At 52.8% G+C, this 12007-nt stretch overlaps 1 protein-coding gene across 10 annotated transcripts in view; it reads right to left on the bottom strand.

Annotated features, from left to right (window-relative positions):
- Positions 1–307: 307 nt before the first annotated feature.
- Positions 308–12007, bottom strand: part of LTBP4 (latent transforming growth factor beta binding protein 4) — a 33670-nt gene continuing 21970 nt past the window's right edge. For 9 of the 10 annotated variants that reach the window (XM_033224954.1, XM_033224959.1, XM_033224960.1 and 6 more), the window contains 9 exons: positions 10577–10723; positions 7385–7651; positions 7033–7104; positions 6308–6436; positions 5958–6104; positions 4079–4231; positions 2760–3140; positions 2259–2411; positions 308–729 (listed from right to left, as the gene is read on the bottom strand). In XM_033224954.1, coding sequence (XP_033080845.1) covers positions 575–729; positions 2259–2411; positions 2760–3140; positions 4079–4231; positions 5958–6104; positions 6308–6436; positions 7033–7104; positions 7385–7651; positions 10577–10723 — 1604 coding nt within the window. In that variant the 3' untranslated portion in view covers positions 308–574. The remainder of the gene's footprint in view (positions 730–2258; positions 2412–2759; positions 3141–4078; positions 4232–5957; positions 6105–6307; positions 6437–7032; positions 7105–7384; positions 7652–10576; positions 10724–12007) is intronic. The other variant, XM_033224953.1, reaches the window with a different exon arrangement.

Here is a 12007-nt window from a genome sequence, read left to right on the forward strand (position 1 = left end):
AAAATCCAGAGGCAAGATTGCTCTCGAGATTAAAGAGAGAACAAAACAAAGAGAAGGAAAAAGAGAAAAACACATGCAGAAACAAAGATGAAAAGACAGGATGTAGAGGTTAGGCAGAGAAAACAAATCAGAAAGAGACAGAGAGACAGAAATGAGACAGAACGACACAGACAGAGAAGGCAGGCAGAGACCAAGAGAGGCAGACAGACCAAACTAGGGGTCAGAAGGGAGGGGAATGTCATTCAGTGACTCAAAGCACAAACTGGAGGTAGATTTGGAGAAACAGAAAGACAGGTGGAGGCAAAAGATACAAAATAGGTGGGTTTTAATGGAGAATTTTATAAAAGGGAAAGGGCATGTGAAGGGGCCCCTGGGCCAGGCCCGGGACCACTGCATCAGTGGGAGCGCTGGGGGAGGCGGGGCAGTGCAGGGCGTCGCAGCTTCCAGGCGTCTGTAGGTCCCTTCTCCAGGTTCGGGCGGGCTGCGCCGTGCACATACGCATAAGAGGGCTGCAAGATGCACTGCAGGGGCCCCGTGTGGTAGGCGCGGATGAGCGGCCAGCAGGTGCCAGGGCTCAGGCCCGGGGCCGCGCGGGCGCACAGTGGTGCGGCTGGTGCGTGGGTGCGAATCCCTGGCGGCAGATACAGCGGAAGGAGCCATCCGTATTGAGGCAGCGCGCGTTGACGCACAGCGGGGAGGCAGCCTCGGCCTCATCACACTCGTTGATGTCTGCGGAGGGGGGACAAGGATCGCTGCTGAAGGCTGGGGCCCCAGAAGCTCGCCTCCTCGGCCCTTTAGGCTCTTGGAACAGAGGAGCAGATGCTGAGCCTCTCGTTTGGAGTCCAGTCTGACCTCAGCCATCTGCTAGCTGTGTGAGCCCGGCCAGGTGGCTTAACCTCTCTGTGCTTGTTTCGTGTTCTGTAAGACGGGTATGGTGGCCCATACGGCACTAGGATTTTGTTAAGAAAATAATAACGGCCGGGCGTGTAAGGGCTCATGCCTGTAATCCCAGCACTTTGGGAGGCTGAGGCGGGCAGATCACTTGAGGCCAGAGTTCGAGACGAACCTGGCCAACATGGTGAAACCCCGTCTCTACTAAAAATAGAAAAATTAGCCAGGCGTGGTGGCGGGTGCCTGTAATCCCAGAGACTCGAGAGGCTGAGGCACTAGAATCACTTGAACCCGGGAGGCGGAGGTTGTTGTAAGCCGAGATCAGGCCACTGCACTCCAGCCTGGGCGACAGAGTGAGACTCCGTCTCCAAAAAAAGAAAATAATAATAAAAAAAAGAAAATAATACTGATGATGGTGTCAACAACAATAAATGTTCATGCATTGTTTTAAGCACATTACGAGTATTAACTTTGTTCTTCTAATATCCCTATTAGGTAGGTACTGTAATTCGTTTTACACATGTGCCTCCATTTGCGCATGGGTCTTAATGTTATTGTAAATCAGTGTTAATAATATTCACAATTCTGTGAAATGGGATCTTTGACTATAGCCATTTTTCAGATGAGAAAAATTAGGTAAGGGCAGCGACCTGTCCAGCGTCACACAACAAGTTGCTGGACTGGGCCTGAGGTCTATGTGACCTCCTTGAGTTTTTTTGTTTGTTTTTTGAGACAGAGTTTCGCGCTTGTTGCCCAGGCTGGAGTGCAATGGCGTGATCTCGGCTCACCGCAACCTCTGCCTCCTGGGTTCCTCCCAAGTAGCTGGGATTACAGGCATGCACCACCACACCCGGCTAATTTTGTATTTTTAGAGACGGGGTTTCACCATATTGGCCAGGCTGGTCTCAAACCCCTGACCTCTTGATCCGTCCGCCTCCGCCTCCCAAAGTGCTGGGATTACAGGCATGAGCCACCGCACCCGGCTGAATTCTTGATTTTAATCACTTGGCTTTACTACCATCCAAATTAGGCAGACTTGATTAATACTCCCATTTTACAGGTGGGAAGACTGAGGCTCTTCAGAGAGGTCCTGCAAATTGCCCAAGGTAGCATTGCAAGTCACACCAGCACTATTCTATCCTTCTATCCTGCTTCAAGGCCCAGTTCAGCCCTGCTGACACCCTGACTCCGCCTTCTTCAGTCAAGCCCCACCCAGGTGCAAGAATTACTCCTCCCCTCTGGGCTGGTCCGTCCCCTGTAGTGAGGTCGTTTCCCGTCCCTTACCAGCACCTCCTGCTCAGGGCTTTCACCCTCCCTGGACAAGCCTTGCCTCTCCCCACGCATGCTGGCCCCGGGGCCGCCCTTACCAACGCAGGCCATGCGAGTCATGTCCAGGCGGTAGCCATCGAAGCAGCGGCAGGTGAAGCCTTCGGGGACGCGCACGCAGCGGCCGTTGGTGCAGCCGTCCAGGATCCCGCACTCCTCTGCCTCCAGCTCCTCGTAGGGCTCAGCCAGGGAACCTGTGGGAAATGCGGGGACCCTGTGACTTGAGGTCCCTGCCTTAGTCCCTTACCCACCACGGTGGGTGCGCGTCCTTGGCTCCATCTTTCTTGCTCTAAACTGTCCATCCCGCTCCAGGGCTGCGGCGGGCGCTGTGGGGCCAGTAAGCTTACCGCATTCTCTCGCCAGCTTTCCCTCTGCCGCTTTCTCGTTCTTTGCCGGGCTACAGACACTTGTCTGTCCCTCTCCGTGGCTCTCTCCAGTTGCACCTGTGTTCCGTCTCTCCTCCCACCTCTGTTTCCCTCCCTCCTCTCTCTGTGCACACCTCACCCCTCATTTCAGTCTCCTCATCCGCTGGCGGTGCTCACCAGCGTAACTTCCGCCTTCAGGAAGCTCCTCGGGCTCTGGGAAGGAGCGGCGGGTGTCCCGGGACCGATAGGGCCAGCGGGTGCCCGGGCCGGGTGGCGCAGGAGCCTCAGACTCGCCATAGGGACCACCATCGTCCTCAAAGTCTGGCATGTCGAAGCGGGGTGCCCCGTAAGGAGCCTCCCGGCGGGCAAAGGGCCCAGGTGGCGGTGGGTAGGGGTCGTAGGGTAACGCAGGTGGCGGGTACAACTCAGGCCCATACGGGAGGCCCTGGTAAGGTGGGCCTAAGTCTGGGCCATACTCGTAGGGGAGTCCAAAGCCACCTGGTCGCGGGGGGCTATATGCAGGGGGGCGTAGCACATTGCACAGGGCCTCGAAGTCATCTGGGAACAGAAGTCAAGGCAAACAATCAGCCCCCGCTGGCCCCCACACCCACCACTCATGTACCTCCCTTGGGAAGAGGAGGCAGAGGAGTGGATGGGGAGGGTCCTGGGTGGCCCTGGGGTGTCTGGAGCCAGCACTGAGAATCTGAAGGCTAAGACTGGGATTCCAACGTGCTGAGATCAAAGGTAATGAAGCCTGCTAAAAATCAGGGTCTGAGGCTGGAACTGGAGGGACCCATGGGAGCTAGGACTAGGGACCTGAAGAAGTTAGAGGAGGGTGTTCTGTGGACCAGGACTGGGGAATCCCAGGAATTGCTGCAGGGGAACCGAGGGGGCAGGATGTGTGGGAGAGGGTCTGAGCCACTGGGACCTGGAGGTCTGAGGACCCAGGACTAGGGTCTTTGGAACTGGGCTCCTAAGGGCTGAGGATTGAGGACCTCAGGGGTTGTAGGAACCAAGACTTGGGAATCTCTGGGGCTGTATGTTGGGGTCTTAGGCACCCGGATGTGGTGTCCAAGGAAATGGGATTGGAGTTCTGTGGGGCTGTGACCATGGGGTCTGGGGCCAGGATGGTGAGGTCTGAACAACTGGTATTTCAGGTCTAAGGGCCCAGGATTTAGGGGAGGACATCTCATAGGCTGTGTCTTGTGGTTCTACAGACCAGGAGCGGAGGGTATGAGAGACCAGACCTCAGGGGCCTGCGGGGCTGGTACCATGGGATCTGCTGGGTCAGGCCTTGGGATGTCTGTGGCGAAGACTTGGAAGTCTTTGGAATGTGACTCGGGGACCAAGATTTTGGGATGGGCTGTGACATGGGGGTTGGTCTAGGGGACAGAGTTTGGGTAGAGTCTGGGGGTTCTGAGACTGGGGATCTGAGGGCCTAGATTTGAAGCCCATGGGGCAAGGCCTCTGAGTTCAGCTTAGGCCAGCGTCAGCACCTGAGTCCTGGGCAGGGCAGAGGGCACAGTCCATGCCCCAGGCCTCTCCATACAGGCAGCAGCACTCTGTGTAGGTGGCCTGACGGTCCAGCCGAGGGTGACTGCACACGAGGTCAGCCCCAACTTCCTGCCAGCACACTCCCAGATTGTCATCTGCAGGTGTAGACAGCATGTGTCAGATTGGGCCTGGCACTCAGGTCCTCCCAGGGGCTGGGCCCTTCCCCTGCTGAGCAGCCCAGTCACCCTCTGCCTATCAACAAATCCTTCTCATCAGCTGTGATCTAACTCCGGAAGTTCTCTGAGGTCGCTCCAGGGGTCTGGATTGAGGAACAAGGAGACTGTCATATAGGAGGAGAGGGCAGAAGAAGGGGGTCTAATAACTAGGAGGTAGGGCTTGAGAGGGGTCTACCCAAGTCTGGCTTCTGGAGGGCTGTGTGACCTCGAGGCAGTTGCTTTGCCTCTCTGAGCATTGTCTGACATCTCAGTGTATGGGGGCAAGTGCTGAAGGCACAGGAAATGAGAGAAGAGTGGTTGGGACAGTGGGCAAAAAGAGAGGTGGCAAGATGCATAGAGAGTGTTGGAGCCTGTAATCCACTTTGGGAGGCTGAGGTAGGGGCGTTGCTTGAGCCCAGGAATTCAAGTTTTGCTGGGCAACACAGCAAAAATCCAGCTTTATGAAAAAAAAAAAAAAAAAAATCAAACAAAACCAAAAATTAGCCAGGCGTGGTGGCAGGCTCCTGCAGTCCCAGCTACCGCAAGACTGAGGTGGGAGGATCATTTGGGCATGAGAGGTGGAAGCTGCAGTGAGCTGTGATCATGCCACTGTACTCCAGCTTGGGCGACAGAGCGAGATCTTGTCTCAAAAATGAAAACAAACAACAACAACAAAGAGAGTGTTCAAGAGACAGAGCTTCAGGAGAAACTGTCAGAGATCTAGAGATAGGAAAAGAGTCAGAAACAAAAAGGGAGAAAAAAGACCCAAAGAGAGAGAAACACATCCAAAGAGTCAAAGACTCAAAACAGGAAAACAAAGATACAGAAGCAGGAGAAAGAGACCTGAAAACAAAGATCCAGAGGGTGTCAGAAATTCAGAGAAAATACGAAAGACAGAAATCCACAAACACCTGGAAAGAGACAGAGACCTAGAGATGCAGAGAAATAATAACAGGTAGCAGCACTCATGTGGCACTTAGTAAAAACTAAATAATAAAATTTGAAAAAATAAAAAATAAAAATAAAATAAAATTCCTTGGCCGGGCGTGGTGGCTCACGCCTGTAATCCCAGCACTTTGGGAGGCCAAGGCAGGTGGATCACCTGAGGTCAGGAGTTCGAGACAAGCCTGACCAACATGGAGAAACCCTGTCTCTACTAAAGAAAATAATACAAAATTAGCTGGGTGTGGTGGCACATGCCTGTAATCACAGCCACTCGGAAGGCTGAGGCAGGAGAACCGCTTGAACCCCGGAGGCGGAGGCTGCGGTGAGCTGAGATGGCGCCATTGCACTCCAGCCTGGGCAACAAGAGCGAAACTCCGTCTCAAAAAAAAAAAAAAGAAAAGAAAAGAAAACTCCTCACAGGCACCCTATAAGGTAGGGGCTAAGTGTGCAGAAAGGAAGCTGGAGTCCAAGAGGCAACATGCAAAAGTTGCCTCTAAAACTTTTGCCTTTAACCACCTAGCCAGCTCGCCTCAGACAGGCACTGGGACAGAGACAGAGCTGGGGCTCAGTGGGGCGTGGCCGAGCCAGGAGCATAGGGCGTGGCCTTTGAAGGGCGTGGCCGTCGCAAAAGTGTAGCCGGGGTGCGGGTGTGAGGCTGAGCCGAGGGAAGGAGAGACTGGACGGTGTGGGCGGGGCATAGCGGATTTGGGGGCGGGGTTACCGAGGCTCTGGCTCTCGTTGGAGACGCAGCGGCGCTGCGAGCCATCCAGCACCAGTGGAGGCTCGCAGGTGCAGTGGTAAGAGCCCACAGTGTTGACGCAGCGGCCGCCCTCACAGGCCGGCTCCTCATCGGCGCACTCGTCATTATCTAGGGAGAGGATGGTTAACAGGCAACCCCTTCAACAACCCCTACCCTTTCCCATTTCTCTTCCCAGCACATTGGCAGTGTGATGGATGGAGTCTAGACTCCAGGAAAGACTTCCCGCTGGTGGTGGCCACATTCCAGAGAGGAACTGACATGGCTAGGGGTTGGAGAGAGTTGCCAGGGGTTGGGGGAGGTGGGGCTTGTACCGATGCACTCCAGCCGCTGTGTGTGGTAGTAGTAGCCGTTGCTGCAATAGCACGAGTAGCCTGGGGCCGTGTTCACGCACACGCCACTCTTGCACACCTGGTCTCGGAAGAGCTGACATTCGTCCACATCTGTGGGAAAAGCAGAGAGAGAGATGGGGGTGGGCTGGATGGGTGGAGTGTGTGAGGGCATGACCAGGGAAGACAGAGACAGAGGTGGTGATAGAGACCGAGAAGTAGAGACAGGGAAAGAAAGATGAACAGGCCAGGAGCGGTGGCTCATGCCTGTAATCCCAGCACTTTAGGAGGCCAAGACAGGCAGATCACCTGAGGTCAGGAGTTCGAGACCAGTCTGGCCAACATGGTGAAACCTTGTCTCTACTAAAAATACAAAAAAATTAGCCAGGCATGGTGGTTCGTGTCTGTAGTTCCAGCTACGCCAGAGGCTGAGGCAGGAGAATCGCTTGAACCCAGGAGACAAAGGTTGTAGTGAGCCAAGATCTCGCCATTGCTCTCCAGCCTGGGCGACAAGAGCAAAACTCTAAAAAAAAAAAAAAAAAAAGAAAAGAAAAAGAAGAAAAAGAAAAGAAAAGAGACAGAGGACGGGTGGGGTTGGGGAGACAGATACAGAGAAACAGAAAGGGTGAGAGACAGAGGCAAAGAAAACAGGAAGAGACACAGCTGGGCCTGAGAGCTGAGTAGGGTGGAGGGTCAAAGGCTGGCCTCACCTCTCCGGAGGCTCGGGTCTCCGCTGGGCGCCAGGTAGCCCCGGCCATGAGGGCACAATGACTGGTACTCAGCTACACACAGAGACAAGCCTGAGCCAGGACACCAGAGCCCCAGCCCCAGCCCCACCCTGCTCGTGCCCACTTGTCACAAGTCACTCTGGCCCTGTGCCTGTTAATGCCCACCACTCAGCCTCATGCCCGCCCATGCCCACCTGTCTGGCAGCTCGCCCTTGCCCTGACAGTACTAGTACCTCAACATCCTGTCCAAATGTGTCCCCTGTCCCAGGCCCACACCCCACCCAGTATTTCCACCCAAGCCCTCAGCCCTGTGTTCCCATCAGCCCATGCCCACCTGTCTCGGTGCCTGGGCACTGCTGGATGCGGCAGCCGCTGCCCCAGCCCTCACCCACAGTACAGCAGCACTCCTGCCACGTCACATTCCGAGCCAGGATGTTGTCACATGCATCCGGGGCCGCCGTGTCAAAGTAGCACTCCCGGCGCCCGCTCCCCACAGGGCCCTGCCTAGGTGTGCTGGGTCGGCGGGGCGGGGGTGGTGGGGGTGGCCTGGCCGGCAGAACGGGGCTGGCAGGTGCCTGGGGCTGCGAGCCTGGGAACGTGCCTAGGGAGACAAGGGGCTTTAGCCCAGTGTGGGTTGAACCCCCAACCCCGCCACATCATAGATGGGGAAACTGAGGCCGGCATAGATGGGAAAACAGAGGGCGACAGCCATCAGTGGCAGAACCAGACTCCACACCTCTCACACTCCTCTGTCATTGTCTCTCTTTCTCACTGTCACCTCTTGTCATTTCTGCATCTCTTGCCTCCCCACCTCACTCTTCCCCGTCACTGCAGCTAACAGCTCGGGTGGGTGGTGAGGGAACATCCCTGGCTTCCTGGATGCCTCTCTGGGTCTCTTATCTGGTGTGTCCCAAACTGGCTGAGTCTTCATCTCAAAATCTACACTTTGTCGCCAGGTGCAGTGACTCCTGCCTGTACTCCCAGCACTTTGGGAGGCCGAGGCGGTCGGATTACTCGAGGTCAGGAGTTCCAGACCAGCCTGACCAATATGGTGAAACCCTGTCTTTACTAAAAATACAAAAAATTAGCTGGGCGTGGTAGCGGATGCCTGTAATCTCAGCTACTTGGGAGGCTGAGGCAGGAGAATCACTTGAACCTGGGAGGCGGAGGTTGCAGTGAGCCGAGATCGCACCAATGCATTCCAGCCTGGGCGACAGAGTGAGACTGTGTCACAAAACAAACAAACAAACAAAAAACCTGTGCCTTGTCTTGGACACAGCTTCCCCACCCACACATCCACAGCTTGTCCACATGGCCTCTTGGGTTTTTCTCCCACCACCCTTTCCTCCCCTTCCACAGCCCCTGCCTTGGTCCAGCCCTGTCCTCTCCTGTCCAGGCCCCTGCCCCAGCCTGTTCCCTGATCTCCCAGCCTCCAGTATCACCCGCTGCAATCACCTTCACATGGCGGCCAGAGGGAGGTTTCAAAATCCGATTCTATCTTTCCTGCTCAAAACCTTTCTATGAATACTACACAGCCATGAAAAAGAATGAAATCATGTCCTTAGCAGCAGCATGGATGCAGCTGGAGGCCATTATCCTAAATTAACGCAGGAACAGAAGACCAAATACCACATGTTCTCACTTATAAGTGAGAGCTAAACAATGGGTACTCATGGATGTAAAGATGCCCACAATAGATGCTGGGGACCACTAGATGGGGGAGGGACAGAAGGAGAGGGACAAGGGTTGAAAAACTGGATGCTAGGTCAGGCATGGTGGCTCACGCCTGCCTGTAATCCCTGTACTTTGGGAGGCCAAGGTGGGTGGATGACCTGAGGTCAGGAGTTTGAGACCAGCCTGGCCAACATGATGACACCCCATCTCTACTAAAAATACAAAAAGTAAGCCGGGCATGGTGGCGGACGCCTATAATCCCAGCGACTTGGGAGGCTGAGGCAGGAGAATTGCTGGAACCAGGGAGGTGGAGGTTTCAGCGAGCCGAGATCGTGCCACTGCACTGCAGCCTGGGCAATAAGAGTGAAACTCCATTTCAAAAAAAACCAAAAAAACAAGAAAAACTGGCTGTTGGGTATTATGCTTATGCTTACTATCTGGGTGACGGGATCATTTGTATCTCAAAGCTCAGCATCATGAAATATATCCAGGTAACAAACCTGCTTATGTATCCCCTGAATCTAAAGTAAAGAAGGAAATTATTAAAAATAAATAAAATAAATACGTAGCTTTTTTTTTTTTTGAGATGGAGTCTCCCTCTGTCACCCAGGCTGGAGTCCACTGGCGCAATCCCACAACCTCCGCCTCCTGGATTCAAGCGATTTTCCTGCCTCAGCCTCTCGAGTAGCTGGGATTACAGGCGCACACCACTACATCCAGCTAATTTTTGTATTTTTATTAGAGACGGGGTTTTGCCATGTTGGTCACGCTGGTCTCGAACTCCTAACCTCGGGTGATCTGCCCGCCTCGGCCTTCAAAAGAGCTGGGATTACAGGCGTGAGCCACCACGCCCAGCCTAAATATGTAACATTTAAAAATTAAAAAATATATATATACTGCAGCCTGGGCAACATGACAAAACCATGTCTCTACAAAAAATACAAAAATTAGCTGTGGTGTGGTATATGCCTGTAGTCCCAGTTATTCAGCAGGCTGAGGTTGGAGGATTCCTTGAGCACAGGAGGTGGAGGTTGCAGTGAGCTGAGATCATGCTACTGCACTCCAGCCTGGGTAAAAGTACGACCCTGTCTTAAAAAAAGAAAAACATTAAAAAAAAATTTTCCAAAAATGCTCTGAAACCCCTTCCACGGTACCGCAGTGCTCTCTTACTGTGGTAAGTCAGTGTGATCGGGCACCTGACTCTTTCCCTGGCCCCATCTCTCCCCACCCCTTCCTTTGCCCTCTAAATCATGCATGTTGAACCTGTTTCAGTTCCTCTTACATGCCAGATGCTCTCTGGCTTTGCCAGGCCTTTGCCCTTGCTATGTCCTCTGCCCAGAATGCCCTCCTCACACATCGGGCCTGGCTCATTTCTACTCATCCTGCAGCTCTCAGATGTCCTCTCCTACAGGAAGAACTCCCTGACCCTCTTCTCATGCTGGGCCAGGCGCCTCCTCCAAAACCCCCCTGGGCTTTCCCCATCACAGTCTTGTTGATTTCTCCGAGTTGTCACTATCTGGTGATATCTCTGTTTGTCCCATTGGCTTGTGAGCCCCTTGAGGACAGACAGTGATCCCTCCTGGTCACTACTACGTCCTCAGTGCCCAGAAGACGGCCTGAACAGAGTGCACGCCCTGTGAACACTTGTTGAATGAAAGAATCTGGTAGAGTCACAGCCAGGATCTAGTTCTCCTGACACAGTCTCACTACCCATGTTAACCTATGTGTCTTTTGTTGATGTTTAAAACAACAGTATTTAACTGATGGTAGCTGTCCACATCAGGAATGATTAGACCACATGATTTTCCCATGGGGCCAGCAGTCATCAGTTAAATAGACACAACAGTCTCACCAGCAGAAGTTCGTGGGGAAACACAGCGTCCAGTCATGGGGTCAAACTCCTCCGGGCTGTTGGGGCAGACACAGAGGAAGGAGCCTTCGACATTTTCACACAGGGCAGCTCCACATACACCCTGTAGTGTTTCACACTCATTCACATCTGTAAGCAGGAGACAACAGGGGACACAGTGGTTATAAGCTTCTGTGATTCCAAAGGTCTGAAAGTCTGAGCTTTCAAATATAATGGGTATATTTAATGGCCCAAACTCCATCATCTGTTTTTCTTCTAGTGACAAGCCCTGAATTTCCCTTGGGAACCCTGTGCTCCTCTATTTTCAATCCTGTGCTTTGAGTAGGGCTATATCTACTCTGAGAGGTGAGCACAAGTTCCAGGAATGACCAAATAGATGACTGCATTTCTCTGGTTCAGAGATAGCAGTGATCATGCTGGGTCAATCAAAGCCAGGCCTGGCACTTTCGCTAGAAATATTGAAAAAGAACCTCCCTTTTTAGCTCTAGGGTTGTCAACTGGCGATGTTAGCCCGGAGGTTCTAAGGCCACCTTCATCATTATGAAAAATAATCTGCCTGAAAATCATGCAATAGAAGAAAGCAGAACTCAGAGAAGACAGAAATAGCCTTGTTAAAATTCCTGGATCCAGTTATGCCTGGAGTTCAAATATATCCCAGGACTTTATAGTTTTAATTCCCTTTAAAGAAATAAAACCTGTTGTGTTTGCTTTTGTGAAAATTTACAGAATGCATAATTAAGATTCCTGCATTTCATTGTATATAAATTGAACGTCGAATGAAAATATCTGTAGGATACAATGGCTCATGCCTATAATCCCAGTGCTTTGGGAGGCCAAGGCAGGAGGGTTGCTTAAGGCCAGGAGTTTGAGACCAGCCTGGGCAACAAAGCAAGATCTCTACGGGCCAGGCGCAGTGGCTCACGCTTGTAATCCCAGCACTTTAGGAGGCCAAGGTGGGCAGATTACCTGAGGTCAGGAGTTCAAGACCAGCCTGGCCAACATGGTAAAACCCCGTCTCTACTAAATATGCAAAAAATTACTGGACGTAGTGGTGGGTGCCTGTAATCTCAGCTACTTGGGAGGCTGAGGCACGAGAATCGCTTGAACCTGGGAGGTGGAGGTTGCAGTGAGCTGAGATCACGCCATTGCGCTCCAGCCTGGACAACTAGAGCAAAACTCTGTCTCCAAAAAATACTCATCTCTACAAAAATTAACAACATTAGCTGGGCGTGGTTTTGTGTGCCTGTGGTCCCAGCTACTCGGAAGCTCAGTTCTGGAGGGAAGTTGGCTTGAGCCCAGGAGTTAGAGGCTGCAGTAAGCTATGATCACACAACCACATTCCAGCCTGGGCAACAGAGCAAGACCCCAGTTCAAAAAAAAAAAAAGAGAGAAGAAAATATTGGTAAACACATA

This window comes from Trachypithecus francoisi, unplaced genomic scaffold (genome assembly GCF_009764315.1).
Source record: "Trachypithecus francoisi isolate TF-2019V2 unplaced genomic scaffold, Tfra_2.0 Lachesis_group12, whole genome shotgun sequence".
Classification (NCBI taxonomy): domain Eukaryota; kingdom Metazoa; phylum Chordata; class Mammalia; order Primates; family Cercopithecidae; genus Trachypithecus; species Trachypithecus francoisi.